The sequence below is a fragment of the Microtus ochrogaster genome, chromosome 7 (genome assembly GCF_000317375.1).
Source record: "Microtus ochrogaster isolate Prairie Vole_2 chromosome 7, MicOch1.0, whole genome shotgun sequence".
In the NCBI taxonomy this organism is placed as follows: Eukaryota; Metazoa; Chordata; class Mammalia; order Rodentia; family Cricetidae; genus Microtus; species Microtus ochrogaster.
This window is the reverse complement of record NC_022014.1, coordinates 62,463,114-62,479,917: the sequence shown is the minus strand read 5'-3', so window position 1 is coordinate 62,479,917 and position 16,804 is coordinate 62,463,114. Positions and strand designations below refer to the sequence as shown.

Genomic DNA, 16,804 nt, shown 5'->3' with positions numbered 1-16,804 from the left:
CATGCTTGCATTACATACCAGCTATAAGTACATAGAACATGCTTGCATTACATACCAGCTATAAGTAAGTACATAGAAGGTAAAACAGGGCAGAATATGTTTGTGTGGGAGAAACCTTTTGTTCTATTTCAGAAATATGGTCAGAGATGTTAGTGAGGGGGAAGAACCTTTATGGAAAGTACTACTTGAAGAGGGAAAAGTAGACAGTATAGTTAACTGGAGGAACAATGTTAGACAATGCAGTTCAAAGTCCTGAGACATAGTTCTCTTGATAGAGAGACAGGCAGTGTTAATGTTGAGTGATGGTCAGTCTGATACATGATGGAGCCTAAGAGGTATCTGAAACATGAAAATAATAGAAATTTATTTACTTAATTTGTGTGTGAGTGTGCATGTATTTGGATGCATATGTGTGGCATGGAGTGCATTTGGAGGTCAGAGGACAGCTTGAAGGAGTTGGTTCTCTTATAACAAGTCGATCTGGGGATTAAACTCAGGTTGTTAGGCTTGGCAGCAGGCCCTTTTTGGACCATACCTTTAGAATTTATTTAAAATGCTGTGGGAACTTTTTAATATAAAAGTAATACCACACTGTCTTTTTTGGATAAAAAAATATCACTGACTATTGCATAAAAGTTATCCTGGGATTGGAAGTGATGGAAGGTAAGAGTAGAAGCAGAAAAACTAGATAGAAGCCAGTTATAGCAGTCAGTGAAGATGACAGCGTGGGAAGAACCAAAAGCAGTAGAATTAGTGGCGTCCAGTTTAGACTGAGATACGGACCCACAGAATTGTGCTGATCCATGTAAGAAGAGATGAAGCATTAAGCATGGTTTGTGTGAATGTTGGTGCTGAGTACAGAGGAGAAAATAGGAGGAGGTCAAGTACATATTTGAAGATAGCAGGTTTAAATTCCAAAGACTGATGAGTCTGGAGGTGAAATATGTTTTATATGTGGGTTGTCAGTATTAAACACAATGGGATGCCAGGTGTGGAGCACATCTGTAATACCAGCACTAGGAAAGTGGAGGACTGAATCAGAAATTCAAGATCATTTTTGTCTACCTGGTAAGTTCAAGGCCGCCCTGAGATATTGGGGCCCCTTTAAAAGACTGAAGCTTGAAGGGAAGCTTTGGGGAAGAGAGGGTCAGAAAGGAATCTGGGAAGGAACCAGGAAATAGGGTACTCATGTATGAGAATATTTGAAAGAGTGTGATTGTATGTACAAACAATGTCTTCGTAAAGGTACAGCGTAACAAGACCACTGGATGTGGCCTCCTGAAGGTAGTTAAAGAACTTGATAATCAGTTCTGCCATCCTGATTAGATTGGGTATGAGGGAATGAGAAACAAAGTTAAAATTTAGGGAGATGTTTGGTATAAATATGAATTTTATGTTCGGGTTAATAATTACAGTATTAATATATATACATACATAAAATACATGGAGAGTTCATCTATCTAGATGAAAATTTTAAATTGGCAATGATTGACAATAATTTTATTTGTACAGTGTATTCATTTGTATTTCATGAGTTGAGTACACCGTGGTATTTTGCTGTATGGATACACTATAGAAATAATAAACCAAGCTAATTAGCTTATCATTTAAAATCTTTTAGCAGTTTTAAAATACAGAATACAACATTACTAGCTGTGGTCATCCTGTCACTTAAATGGACCTCTAAAACTTACTCTTCCTACCTAACTGGAGCCTCAGTTCCTCTTTACAGTCCAACCTTCCTCCATGGGAAGAAATGCCACAGAACAAAAGGTATCATGGTAGGATCAAAGTCCCTGAATAAGTGAGAAGTGAGGGGTAATAGAATCACTCCATTTCAAGTAGAGGTATATGTAGACCTTTATATAGGAATATGTTCATTGCAATAAGAAGAGAAGTTATTTCTTTGGACAATAGAGGGAAAATTTGTAGCGATTGCTTTTGTAGTTATGGATGAGAGCAATGGGAGACAGTGACAGAGTCATATGATACTGCTGCCTAATTTACCATACTAGCAGCTTCAGGCATCATCACTTTGTTAGAGGTGTGCATTTTCACACTGCATGTGATCTTCTAAGTCAAATTCTAGAGACAGGAATCCGTTGTCCCATTCATTACTAATGATGTCTTTGAAAAAGTAATTTTTTATCTGTATAAACACACACACACACACACACACACACACACACACACACACACACACACACTGGGGGAGTGGTTGGAACCCAGGAACTTCTGTATATTAAGTAGGTGCTTTATAACTGAACTATATCCTCGACTCACTTCATTTGTACTAATGAATAAAACTAATTGACTTGGAAAGCATTGTAAAGATTTATTGCGCTCATTCATGTAAACATACTAGATTATATGTAGTTTTTACACAATCTACTAATTCAGCTGCTTTCAGACATACATAGAACAGTGGGCTTGGTATTTGCAACATTGATGAAGATAGTCTACATTTTAATTGTTTTTCAGCTACTAAGATAACTAAAATTATAATCAGATAAATAATACAAATTTCTATTGATAGAAGGATAAATAATTACAGTGGTACAGATACAGTATTAACAAGCCCTGAAATTGAAGATGGTTATATGTAGCAGATAAGTGAATTATAGCATAGTAGTTTGTGGGTTATGTCAGAATAATTCAGAAGTCACAGGTATTTTTTTTTTAATTGCATATTGTTTGTGTGTGCGTGTGGAAATCAGAGGACCTTTGCAGGAGTTGCTTATCTTTCTTCGGCTCAGGTCTACAGGCTTGGGTGAAAGTATCTTTCCTCACTGAAACAACTCACTGCCTAAGTTAAACAACTCACTTCCCTTTCAGTTCAGTTCTGAAGCAAGCAGAAGGAAGTGCGGTGTTGGTGTGCACATAAATCTCTGGGTGCTGATTAACTCTTGAGATTTACACGTGTATGAAAATGAGCAGGGAATAGGAGGAGAAGGTATTTAATAGGACTGTTTGAGAAAGTATAATAGTTGTTGAGCAGGCTGAGCATCATGGCACACGTGTTTAATCCCAGTACTCAAGAGGCAAAAGCAGGCGGGTGACGGAGTTTCGGACAGCCATTACTACATAGTGAGATTTTGTCTAAATAAAACAAAACAAAAATAGTTCTTGGACAGTATGATCATAACTCATAATTATTTTCATTGTGGTATTAAAAGTAATTTGTGAAATAAAGCAAGAAGACCGCACACATGAGCTCATTCTTATACATGAAAATATCATGATTCATCTAATTCATTATACTGTAGGGAAGTGCCAAATAGAAGAGGACTGAGTCAGTGAGTACCTAGCACATAGGATCTACAGTGTTACTAACTCCAGTGCCAGCAGTAGCTTCAGTGTGCTCTTTATCAGTAGTTTATTGGGAACAACCTGTTTGCCAAATAAATACTGGATTTTACCTGGTGTGTATTTATACTCTGATAAAAGTATAACATCCTTGAGATGTTATACAACAGAATTAGGACCTATAGGTTAGGGCCAATGGATTGTACTAACTCCAGTGCCAGCAGTAGCTTCAGTGTGCTCTTTATCAGTAGTTTATTGGGAACAACCTGTTTGCCAAATAAATACTGGATTTTACCTGGTGTGTATTTATACTCTGATAAAAGTATAACATCCTTGAGATGTTATACAACAGAATTAGGACCTATAGGTTAGGGCCAATGGATTGTGCCCTCTGCCTTGGATACCTTTCTCCCACATACTTACTTGGGATCTTTCTTGTTTCTTTTAAGTATTGTTAGATGTTATCTTATTAATTCAAATTGGAAATCCTTCCTCGTGTTCTGCATTTTTTTCATAGTGTGTGTTTATTTATTTCTCATGCAATAGAATTTATTAATTGATCTCTTATCCCATAAGTACATGCTGTGCAATTTCTATGTAAGGATAGTCATATTTCCAACATTGAGAATAGAGCTTGCCTCTACCCCAACATAGTAAAAATGGCAATTCTACCAAAAGCAATCTATAGATTTAATGCAATCCCCATCAAAATCCCATCAAAATTCTTCACAGATCTGGAGAAGACAATAATCAACTTTATATGGGAAAACAAAAAACCCAGGATAGCCAAAACAATCTTATACAATAAAGGATCGTCTGGAGGCATTACCATCCCTGACTTCAAACTCTGTTACAGAGCTACGGTACTGAAAACAGCTTAGTATTGGCATAAAAACAGAGAAGTCGACCGGTGGTATACACTTTTAATCCCAGCACTTGGGGCAGAGGCAAGTGGATCTCTGAGTTCAAGGCCAAACAGGTCTGTAGTATAAGTTTCAGTACAGCCAAGGCTCCAACAACAATAACAACAAAAAGTTGCTCTTAGTTTTCTCATGCTCACTATCACAGCACTTCCTAATCACTTAATACTTTTATAACCGTACCATATAATTCACCTATATAAGACATAGAATCGGGGGCTGGAGAGATGGCTCAGTGGTTAAGAGCATTGCCTGCTCTTCCAAAGGTCATGAGTTCAATTCCCGGCAACCACATGGTGGCTCACAACCATCTGTAACGAGGTCTGCTGCCCTCTTTTGGTCTGCAAACACAGACAGAATATTGTATACATAATAAATAAATATTTAAAAAAAAAAAGAATCAAAAAGGTCATTCCAGGATCTGGTAGATAGCCTTAAAAAAAAAAAAAAAGACACAGAATCATTTAGTATTTGCAGTTGTGACTATCAGTACAAACAATTTTGAAACATTTTAGTAATTATTTCCTATTTCTGTCTGTCCCTTTCTTGGAACTGTAAGCAACCATTAGTCTAGTTAGGGTTCTGTCTGTATATGTTTGCATTTAGGGTTATTGTATGTAAATAGAACAGTGCAGTGTATGGTCATCTCATTGGCATTTTGCCTGCATATATGTCTATGTGAGGGTGTTGAGTACCCTACAGACATTTGGGAACAGGGAATAATAATAGAACCTGGGTCCTCTGGAAAAGCAGCCAGTGCTCTTAACCACTGAGCCACCTCTCCAGCCCCTGACTTTTTCCCACCATATACTCAGATTGTTTTCAGAGTTCTTAAAAGCACATATTAGTACTTTAATGACAAAATATTCTATTGTGATATATCTTTTTTTAAGCCTACAAATTGGACACTTTATAGTATGTATGCTCTTTTGGCTGTTACAGATAATGCTTCTGTGGACATTTGTATACAATTTTATATGATGCATGCTTGTGTTTGCATTATACTTAAATTGATTTCCTGGGTCATCTAACAATTTTTCAAAGCATCTGCATTATTTTAAATTTTTGCATTAGATGGTTCTACTTTCTCCAAAACCGCACCAGTACTTGCAGTCTACTTCTTTTTTATTGAAGACATCCTAGTGGTTATGAAGTGGTGTCTTGTGGTTTGGCTTGGAATTTCCCTAGTGATGAATGATGCTCAGTGTCTTTTCTTAGACTTAACATACATTTGTGTATATTTAGAGAAATGCTTCTTAAGATCTTTTGCTTTATTGAGGGGTGAGAAGGGATGAGTGTGCAGGTGACAGACATATCTGATCCTGCAGCCCTGGCTGCCCTCAGATTTGTGATCCTTCAGCTTCACCAGCTTTTAAAACTTGATTTTGCTTTTTTAAATTTTTTATCTTTTTTTGCATTTTTATTACTGATTTGTATGAGCTCTTCTTGGACTGTGGATGAAAATCCTTTATTGGTATATGGCTTGAAAATATTTTCACTTTTTAAAATGTGTGTGTGTGTGTGTGTGTATGTGTGTATGTGTGTGTGTGTAGTAGTTTCTGGGGATTAAACTCAGGTCATTAGGTGTGGAGACAAACACCCTTACCTCTTAACTCATCTTCAATTTCTTGATAATACCCTTTGAAGAATGTTTTTGATAAAATATAATTAATTTCCACCCTTGTTCCTGTGACTTGGTGTTATATCTAAAAAGGTTTTTCTGACCCAAGGTCATGACATTTCAGTGTTTTTCTTCCTAAGAACTTTATAGTTTTAATTCCTAAATTTGTATCATCCTTTTTGAGGTAGATATTTAGTGATTTTAATTTTTAATAAGAATTAGAATATCAGGGCTAATTATAGCTAATGTTCACTAGTTAAGAATAAAAAATATTGACAGTATCTGTGAGAATCCTTATTCATTAGAATAAAAAATATAAATTACTGTGTCTTGATGATCTCAGAACTGAATGCTGAGTTTGTATTTTAACAGATCTGATATGTCTGCACCTTGAATGCTGGTGCGTATGCTAGAGTGCACCTTTGGAACTCATTCTCCTTTCATGTGGGTTCTGAGGATCAAATTCAGCTTCTTTTACTTGATAAGCCTCCTTACCAATGTTTTTGGGTTTGTTTATTTGCTTCCTTCCTTCCTTCCTTCCTTCCTTCCTTCCTTCCTTCCTTCCTTCCTTCCTTCCTTCCTTCCTTCCGCCCGCTTCTTTTGTAACTCTGTCTTGGAAATTGCTCTGTAGATCAGGCTGACCTTGAACTCATAGATCCACCTGCCTCTGTCACCTTGTGATTTTTAGAAGCTCCCATGTAATTACAATTAACAGCTCTAGCTGATAACTTTTTCTAATCACATGTGAATATTTATACTAATTTTATAGCATAAATATACTCTATAGTTTTATATTTGTCTTTTTTTTACTAATATTTAATAGTATGTCATATTCTAGCTTTTGCTTTAGTTATTTAAGATTTATTTACATTTTTAATTATGTATCTGTGTGTATGTGCACAGGGGTGCAGATTCCTGCAGAGACCAGATCTTGTGAAGCTGGTGATTGTAATCTGCCTGATATAGGGGCTTGAACTTGGGTCCTCTGTAAGAGCAGTCATCTGTAGGAGGAGGGCCCACTTGTTTGTCCTGGCCCAGCTAGCTTATACCTGAAATAATCACACAGAAACTGTATTAAATAAATCACTGCTTGGCCCATTAGCTCTAGCTTCTTATTGACTAACTCTTACATCTTAATTTAACCCATCTCCATTAATCTGTGTGTCGCCACATGTCAGTGGCTTACTGGCAAAGTTTTGGCATGCCTTACTCCTGTGGTGGGTTCATGGTGTTTCCTTGACTCGACCCTTCTTTCTCCCAGCATTCAGTCCAGTTCTCGTCTACCTAAGTTCTGCCCTATCAACAGGCCAAGGCAGTTTTCTTTATTCATTAATGGTAATCACAGCACACAGAGGGGACTCCCACATCAGTAATTACTCTTAACCACTGAGCACTTTCCTAATGCCCCCCATTCTTATTATTTTATTATATTTAGCCAGTATTCCTTGTCAGGTAGTTTTATCACTTAATAGTGACTAATTAGTATTCTACTATGTATATAACAGTATATATAATTTTTTGTTTTGTGTTTTGAAACAGGGTCTTCCTATGTAGCCCAGGATGATCTGGTACTTGCATCAGTCCTCTTTCGTTAGCTTCTTCAATGCTGGAATTACTGCCATGTGCCCACCATGCTTGGCTCACAATTGTTATTAAGCATATATTTAGAACTAAATTACTTCATAAGTTACAGAAAATTAAAGCCACCAATAATAAGATAGGCAGAGGTAATAATTAAAGCTGAGTGATTTAATGTAATAGTATGATCAGGCAAAATTATTATCCAGATTAATATCAGTAACATTTAGTAGTACTTTTCTGTAGCCTTTTAACATTTATGGGCCACATGGTTTATTCCTATTTTGATATTTGCTTAAAAATGCATTTCAAAAAATTTGATACTGTTATATCCAAGATTACAAAATATTTGTCAATAACAGTCTTTAGCAGTGTAAACAGGTTTTCTGTTACATGGCTTTGCTTTTGCTGTGCTGCGGATTGAAACCAGTGCTAGTGCTGCTGGGCAGTCTTGGTCCACCACTGTTCTATTCCCAGCCAAATATTGTTGTTATAGTCTGTAATTTCTCAGATTAATTCATCATTGTAACTAGTTTTACCTCATCATTATATCTTAGTAGTAGGATTCAGAGAAATGATCTATAACGCATTTCAGTGCAATACAGAATCTTATGTACTAGGAACAGCCAAAATAAATACAAATTGATTGATTGGATAAAAACGATTTTATGAAGAGGAGTGACTTTTCAGTGGTTTTGGCTCTCTGAAAGAATCTCTGTTTTATGTGTCTATCTGGGTTTGGCTCTGAATTTTGAGTCACCAATAGCAATTACTACTTACTTTATTTATTTATTTATTTATTTTTGTGATTGTAGACGTGAGTATGCAGTGTTCACAGGATATACTTCGAATGCTCCTCTCTCTTCAGCCAGTTCTTCAAGATGCTATTCAGAAAAAAAGAACAGTGAGGCCTTGGGGGGTTCAGGGTCCTCTTACTTGGCAACAGTTTCACAAAATGGCTGGCCGAGGCTCTTATGGTAAGTTATATATTGTAATAGATAATTCATTGATTTTATATCTGTTCTCAGATATTCCAAACTAGGATAAGCACTTAGTTTTCAGGTATTTTGTATTAAACATCTCAGGCCACTGTAGTCCATTTCTAATTCTAGACTGCTGGTCTACATTTGTAGCATTTCGTTTTCTTTGGTTCTTTACTCTCACATCAGTATGAGTAGCTGCACTATTTGTACATGCTTGATATCCAGTGTGATTTTATGTGAAGAAAGGGTCATTGCTTCAATGATTTTTGTAAATCCCCAGATGACTTGAGTTCTAAAGTGGATGAAATGGGACAGGTTGGAGCTATTGAGATTCTTTTTTAAAGACACAAGGTTTCTCTCATAAAAAGTTTGAACAAAAATAGAAACTTGCAGTCAACGGTAACAGTAGTGACTGAATACTCCACGTAGGTATACAGTTGTTTATGGCCTGGGTGATATAGGAGACTATTTAAATGTTTAAATATTGGTTGTTTCTGAAATAGCATTAGGGAGTATGTTTGGAATCATAGCTGGTTGTTTATGTGGAGTGTTGGGTTTGAACCCAGAGCCACACACAATAGGCAAATACCAAACCACATTACCAGCATTGTTTACAGTAGTTGACTTCTTGTATTTTTCTTTTTTATTAATGGCTGGATGATTTAAAAATCATATAAATTGATACTCCTTGAAAATTTCAGGTTAGTTATACTTTGTAGTAGAAACTTTGCATTCTTTCCAAAACCAGTTTTTTTTTTTTTTTTTATTTTAACTCTTTACAGGCCTGCCATCCAGCTTCCAAATAAATATACACAGAGCCTTATTCTTACTTATTAATGTCTGGCCTTAGCTTGGCTTGTTTCTTGCCAGCTTTCCTTAATTTAAATTATCTCATCTACCTTTTGCCTCTATGCTTTTTCCTTTTTTATTTCTGTACATCTTTTACTCTTCTTCTGTGGCTGGCTGGGTGGCCGTGTAGCCGTGCACCGGGGTGGCCGTGCACCGGGGTGGGTGGCCTCTGACGTACTCCTCTCCTCCGTTTTTCCTCTTGCTCTCTTCCCTCTTCTATTTATTTTCTCTGCCAGCCCCACCTAAGTTCTTTTTCCTGCCTTGCTATTGGCTGTTCAGCTCTTTATTATACCAATCAGGCACAATAATGCAGTTTCAAGGAGTTAAACAAATGCAGCACTAAAGAATGCAAGACATCTTTGCATCATTAAACAAACGTTCCACAGAATAAACAAATGTAACACATCTTAAAATCACATTCTACAACACAGTATAGAGATTTATTTCTGCACCCGATTTTTGAGATTATTTGTTAACACAGCCATAATTAACTTCCTTTTTTTAAAATGATGGTCTACAGCATTTTTATATATGTAATTTTTGTATGTAGTTTTTATATGTATTTTACCAATATACTATTTGTAGACATATAGATTGTTTCCGTTATCATTTCAATTATTTTCAGTAATTCATGTATGCTTGATTTAAAGCATATGGGTAGTTTAAAATGTATATTTTTTAACTTATACTCAAAAGTATGAATTTAGAGTTCGTCAAATAAAATATCTATCTCAAACTTGCCAGTAGATTGCCTGGTAGTTGAACACTATAATTTGAGAGGGTGAAGTTATGTTTCCTGGGTCCAGAGTCCTGAAATGACTTCTTTTATCATACTGGACAAGTTGTTTACTTTCTCCACTCCTGTTTCTGTGTTTAAAATGAGTTTAATAAAATTGTCTGTCAATGTATAGTGTTCATGAGAACTAGTTAATATAGAAATGTAAAGAGCTTTGACCACTACCTAGAATGTAGTGCTGCAATTATTTCCTAGTGTTCATTTTAAGTTACTTTCTTTAAGAGAGCCATCATTTTCCAATATCTAAGAGGTATTTTAATTTTTTGTCTTTGTTCATGTCCTTTATTTATTTTAAAATAAGGTAACTAGCCATTTTCTTTGTGTAAAAATATTCTGTGATAACATTTCACTTGACATCTACTGTTTTAATCAAGTTTAAGTAATAAAAATCAGTATTGTTGATTTCTATGCAATGTTATATAGTATATCTTACGGTTTTCTCATAAGTCCCCTTTTCATGGCAAAAAATTAACTATTCATATTAATTATAAATTTGTTTACTTTTAATTAATGCCAGGTGTGATGACTTGCTCCTATATTTCCCAGCATTTAACAGGCTGAGGGAAGGAGGCTTGCTACAGATTCGACCTGACGGGGCTATAGAAAAAGACTGCCTTAAACAAAATATCAGATTTTCTACTTCGTGTTTAATTAATATATAAAAAATTTGAGGACCATCAAAAATAGTTAAAGAAGTTTTTGTTAGTTTGCTTTTGTAATGTTATTACATTTTAAGCAAAGTGGTAGTTACTTATAAAGTACTTCTTGCTTTTGAAGATCTCCCATTTGAAAACTCTCACATAATAGGCAGGAACACATGTCGGTAGTTGAGATTTTTTCTTTCTTCTCCTCCTCCTCCTTCTCTTCTTCCTCCTCTTCTTTTTGTTTGTATGTGGTTTTTCAAGAATGGATTTCTCTGTGTAAGAACCTTGGCTATCCTGGAACTTGCTTTGCAGAAAATATTTTAAAATGACCTCTTTAGGGTATTTTAATTCTGAAAATATTTCATTACTAGCTTTATATGTTTCTGTCTTCAATATTTTCCTAATACTTTATTTATTAGCTTTGGAAATAAGAAAGGTGATATGAATTGGCCTTTTCCTAACTTCCTTCTTTATCACTTAGGAACTGATGAATCCCCGGAACCACTGCCAATTCCCACGTTTTTGTTGGGTTATGATTATGATTTTCTGGTGCTTTCTCCATTTGCTCTCCCTTACTGGGAGAAACTTATGCTGGAACCTTATGGATCTCAAAGAGATATAGCCTATGTTGTACTCTGTCCAGAGAATGATGCTTTGTTAAATGGAGCCAAAAGCTTTTTTAGAGATCTTACTGCAATATACGAGGTAGGTACTTTATAATTTATATTTTCATGTTCAAAATGTACTGGGTAATATACCGGTTGATGAGGAATGCTGATTTTGCCAGTTGTCTTACTCGCGAACTATACTCTGCCACATTTTTACTAGACTTTGTTAGGTATGTGTGCCATGGGTCACAGTGGAAAACATAGTGTTGGAGGAACTATCAAGGACATATTTGTTCCATTTAAAGTAACCCTTGGTATCTGGGGTGTAGTGATTCATACCTATAACTCATGTACTTGGGTAGTTGAGACAAGGAGCGAGTCTCCAGGCTAGTCTAGGCTACACAGTGAGACCATATCTTGGGAAGAAGTGTATTGTTTGGAATGATGGTATATGCTTGTAATTTCAGCATTTGGGAAATGAAGACAGGAAGATCAGAAATTCATGGTCATCCTTAGCTACATAGCAAGTGTGAAGCCATCCTGGGCTACCTGAGACCCTGTGTCAAAAAGAAAACAAAACAAAAAACAACAAAGCAACTTGAAATTCTAAAGGAAAAAGATCAATGTCCCCATACTTACCCATTATATTTTGACTTGGTGGTTATTTATAAGTAATGAAAGCTTGTTTTAAAAAAGCTTAAGTGCTTTAAATTATTACCTGTACCCTTTAGTATAGTAAATTCCCTAATTTTGTCTTTTGTGTATGCATTTATAGTCCTGTCGATTGGGCCAACACAGACCTATTTCTCGGCTGTTGACGGATGGGATCATGAAAGTGGGAGCTACTGCATCAAAGAAGCTTTCAGAAAAGCCTGTAACAGAATGGTTTTCTCAGGTGGCTGATGGTAACAATGAAGCATTTTCTAAACTCAAGCTTTATGCGCAAGTCTGCAAATACGATTTAGGTATTACATTTGTGTTCATTCTACAAGAGCAGTGTGAGCATTGTGACTTGGTTCATCACCTATATTTGTATATAATATCCTAGTGTCATGTAGCCATCTCCATTTTTTTCAAACACGCGCTGTCTCTGCCTGCTTTTGTCCTGTAAAATCAGAACTGAGTAGATGTGGCAAAGACTGTGGTTTCAAAGTTAAACATGTACTGTCTGACTGTCCACATAGAAATTCTGCTAGCTTCGTATGTGGGCGTCCTATCAAGTAGACATCATGGATTCCAAAATACCTTCTGCTACTTCTGTGGGGTCTGATGTTTTATGCACTTCAAGATCTGTGATTTGTTCAGATTCACGTAATTTCTAAGTAACTATGCAACTCCAGGAAAAGTCTTATTGTAGCTAAGAGAATGAGTGGTATTTAAAAGCCTATTTTTTAATGTAGTACTTTTAAATTAAATATCAGTGAACTTCCTTTACACTTATTCCAAAGAAATGCAATACCAAATTCCTGAACCTAATTAGACATTTTTGTAAATTGAGCCTCATGGTACTATTTCTCCACTTTATATTTTAGTTAGCTATCAAGCAATCCGGATGGTGTTTCTTCAACTTGTTGATTTAACAAAACTTGCAGTGGTTTGATGGAAAATTGCTACGTACTGTTGTCACGTTTGCTGATGTATTCTAATTTTTTATTAGCATTAACTACTTGAGTATGGTGGGGTATGTTTGTGTCCCTGAATCAATGAAAGTCAGAGGACTGCTTGCAAGATTGCTTCTCTCTCTCCACCATGTTGTTCCTGGTGATTAACTTAATCACTGAGCCATCCTGTCAGCCTTTGTTTACATTTAATTTTGCCAAGGAAATAGAATTTCTCACAATTTCATTCTTATTATCTTAAATTTGAATAAAAATGCAGGTTTACTTTTATAGTTCCATTTTAAACTTGTTTCTTTAGTTTCTCAGAGAAATTAGAAAGCTAGAACATGCTGCACTGTTAGTAAAACAGTTAAGGAAAGATAATTGCCATCAAAGTATCAGATAAATTGTTATTTCTTTAGTAGAATAAAAATAAGTCAGTGAAATCAAGAATTAAATACCCGTTTTTGTTCTTTAGGTCCATATCTTGCTTCTCAGCCGTTGGACAGCTCTCTTCTCTCCCAGCCAAATTTAGTTGCCCCTACAAATCAGTCTTTGCTAACCGCACCTCAGATGACAAATACTGGAAACGCTAATACTACATCTGCCACCTTAGCATCTGCGGCAAGTAGCACTATGACAATGACTTCAGGTGTTGCCATATCTACTTCAGTTGCCACAGCTAATTCAACTTTGACCACAACTTCATCTTCATCATCTTCCAATATGAGTAGTGGAGTGTCATCAAATAAACTGCCTTCGTTTCCACCCTTTGGCAGTATGAACACTAGTGGTTCAGGATCCATGTCTGCACAAGCAAGTACAGTTCAGAGTGGCCAGCTAGGAGGACAGCAGTCATCATCTCTGCAGGCAGCAGGAATGTCAGGGGAGTCGGCTTCGCTTCCCACTCAGCCACATCTTGATGTGTCAGAAAGGTACCTTTAAAAATATTGATACTGGGGTTGAGAGATAGCTGAGCAGTAAGTAGCATGTGTTTAGCCCGCTTTGAAGCCTGTGTACAATGAATGAATGAATAAAGAAAAACAAATTTAAGTTTGTGGAGATTCAGAATCTATAATCCCCTCTTTTCATCTAAGTTAGATAGTCATAAATGTATATAAAGTGCTTCTTGATCTTGGAATTTAGTTTAGTCATGTTAAGGATTATAGGTACAAAATTATAATTGTTTAAAAAGTATTATAGAATCACAAGGTTAGTATTATGATCTTTAAAAACATTCAATTCCACTTATCCCGATGATTATGTCTGGCCTGTGGCATAAGCAAATGTAGTTGCTTATATACGCTGCATAAATGTTTGAACAATCACTTTGGAGTGTCATATCCACCCCCCCGCCCTCCCTCTGTGTGTGTGTGTGACCCCACCCTGGGCCTTACATATGCTAGGCATGCAGTCTACCACTGTGTTGTACCTCAGCCCTGGCATGGAGGCTTTAGATTCTTAAGAATTTTGAATTTCAGCTCTGTCATTTACCCACTTTGTGATTAGGGGAAGGTCTAACCTCTTTGAGCATGTATCCTTGTCTATAGTATGGAAGTAATATGGTATAATGCACGGTAAGTACTTTAACAGTAATAGATCTCAATGTTTTTATAATGAAAATTCTGTGAAAATTCCCATGTTTTCTGGGTTCAGCTAGCCTGAACCTACTTATTTTTCAGCTACCTACAATGCGGTTGTTCCAAAAGTCACACTCTTTAAATATGTACAAAAACAAACTTACCTGAATTGATTTGCCCATCTTGAATAGCTACATAGACCTGAAAGTTAAAGAAAATAAAATTTACCTATCAATGAAAGGTGCTTATTCACCACTAAATTTAGGAAATTAATATGTCCAGTCTGGAAACCAGAACATTGAACAGATAACCCTGGCTTCCTTCTGGGTTAACTATGTTTCTGGCAGGACCTGTTTCTGAGATGACTGTCAGACTGACCTTTGTCATCTCAGTTTAATCTCTGCTGTTAAACTGTTTAAGAAGTCTTTTTCTTTGTTTGTTTTAAAAGCACAAAGCCTCTTACTTGAAGGGATTTGATAAGGTGTGAAGTGTGAAAGGGTATACACAGAGCTGTTCTCTTTGGATGGGAAGGAGTATTCTGATTTCCAGAGAAGTTTTCTGATACCTTGCCAGTAAATGAGAGGGATCTAAGGAGTTGCTTTGATGCTGTCCCAGGCAAATGAAATACAGCCTTCTGTTCTATTTCTACTTCAATTTTCAGCACAATGGATCGTGATAAAGTGGGAATTCCCACAGATGGTGATTCACATGCAATTACCTACCCACCTGCAATTGTTGTTTATATAGTTGATCCTTTTACATATGAAAATAAAGATGAGAGCACTAACTCGTCTAATGTATGGACGTTGGGGCTACTTCGATGCTTCCTGGAAATGGTCCAGACTCTTCCTCCTCATATCAAGAGTACTGTTTCTGTACAGGTAAGACTGTGAGGCTTTAGAACTTTCAGAGGTACTTTTCTGTATGCAAAATAATTTTGTTAAAATAACAGGTTGTAACCTGGGCATGGTGGTGCAAACCTTTAATCCCCATATTTTGGAGGCAGAGGTGGGTAGGTCTCTGTGAGTTTGAGACCATCCTGGTTTACAGTGTGTTCTATGACAGTTAGTGCTACGTAGAGAAACCCTGTCTTTAAAAACAAACAAGCAAATAAAAGCCAGGTTGTATTGATTTTACTTAAATATTATAATAAAAATTTTAAGAGTTGCTGGGCGGTGGTGGCGCACGCCTTTAATCCCAGTACTCGGGAGGCAGAGGCAGGCGGATCTCTGTGAGTTCGAGACCAGCCTGGTCTACAAGAGCTAGTTCCAGGACAGGCTCCAAAGCCACAGAGAAACCCTGTCTCGAAAAACCAAAATAAACAAATAAACAAATAAACAAATAAACAAATAAATAAAATTTTAAGAGTTTATAAAAGATAAATTTTATAGTCATGGATGCTGATGAGATGCCTTAGCAGTTAAGAGTGCTTGTTATTCTAACAGAGAACCCAAGTTCAGTTGCCTCATCTCACAACTCAGAACTATAATTCCAGGAACAGGAGATCTGCTCTAGGTGCTATCATCCACACGGTATACACACATAGACTGACTGACTGATTCCAACAGCAGGAGATCTGCTCTAGGTGCTATCATCCACATGGTATACACACATAGACTGACTGACTGATTCCAACAGCAGGAGATCTGCTCTAGGTGCTATCATCCACACGGTATACACAGACAGACAGACTGACTGACTGACTGATTCCAGCAGCAGGAGATCTGTTCTGTAGATGCTGTCATCCACATGGTATACACACAGACAGACAGACACATAAATCTTTAATAAACTTGATTGTCCTGTTATCATGAGAAATAAAAAATTATGTTGACTGCATGTTTGTGCTTTTAATCCCAGGAAACTGAGGTAGGAGGATCATAAATATGAAGACAGCACCTGTACATAGTTCCAGGCTAGCCAGTAATACATTGTTTGTTTGTTTGTTAGCACCCCCATAGAAAGATTGTATTGAGAATACCGTTTTTTCTATGTTACTTTTGTAAGCAGAGTTACAAAGTAGAGCCTAAAAGGAAAATAGTGCCTGCATTCTATGTAAGTTAGTTTTAATTGAGATAAGTTGCAAGTAAAAATAGAAGAAAAGGAAATTTTGATCAGTAGGTCTCATGGGAGTCTTAATAAATAGAATTTCTGTGCATAGAAAATATAAAAGATTTCTAGGTGGTTCAGGGTCCATGTAAATTGCCTGTCTATTTAATTCTAAATAATAAGCCGGGAGGTGGTGGCGCACGCCTTTAATCCCAGCACTCGGGAGGCAGAGGCAGGCGGATCTCTGTGAGTTCGAGACCAGCCTGGTCTAC

At 36.5% G+C, this 16,804-nt stretch overlaps 1 protein-coding gene across 1 annotated transcript in view; it reads left to right on the top strand.

Moving 5' to 3' along the window:
- The window catches only part of Med13 (mediator complex subunit 13), an 88,388-nt gene that overhangs the window by 56,881 nt on the left and 14,703 nt on the right, over nt 1–16,804 (top strand). The window contains exons 16-20 of the mRNA XM_013347545.2: nt 8,241–8,402; nt 11,179–11,402; nt 12,081–12,270; nt 13,382–13,838; nt 15,145–15,364. Coding sequence (XP_013202999.1) covers nt 8,241–8,402; nt 11,179–11,402; nt 12,081–12,270; nt 13,382–13,838; nt 15,145–15,364 — 1,253 coding nt within the window. The remainder of the gene's footprint in view (nt 1–8,240; nt 8,403–11,178; nt 11,403–12,080; nt 12,271–13,381; nt 13,839–15,144; nt 15,365–16,804) is intronic.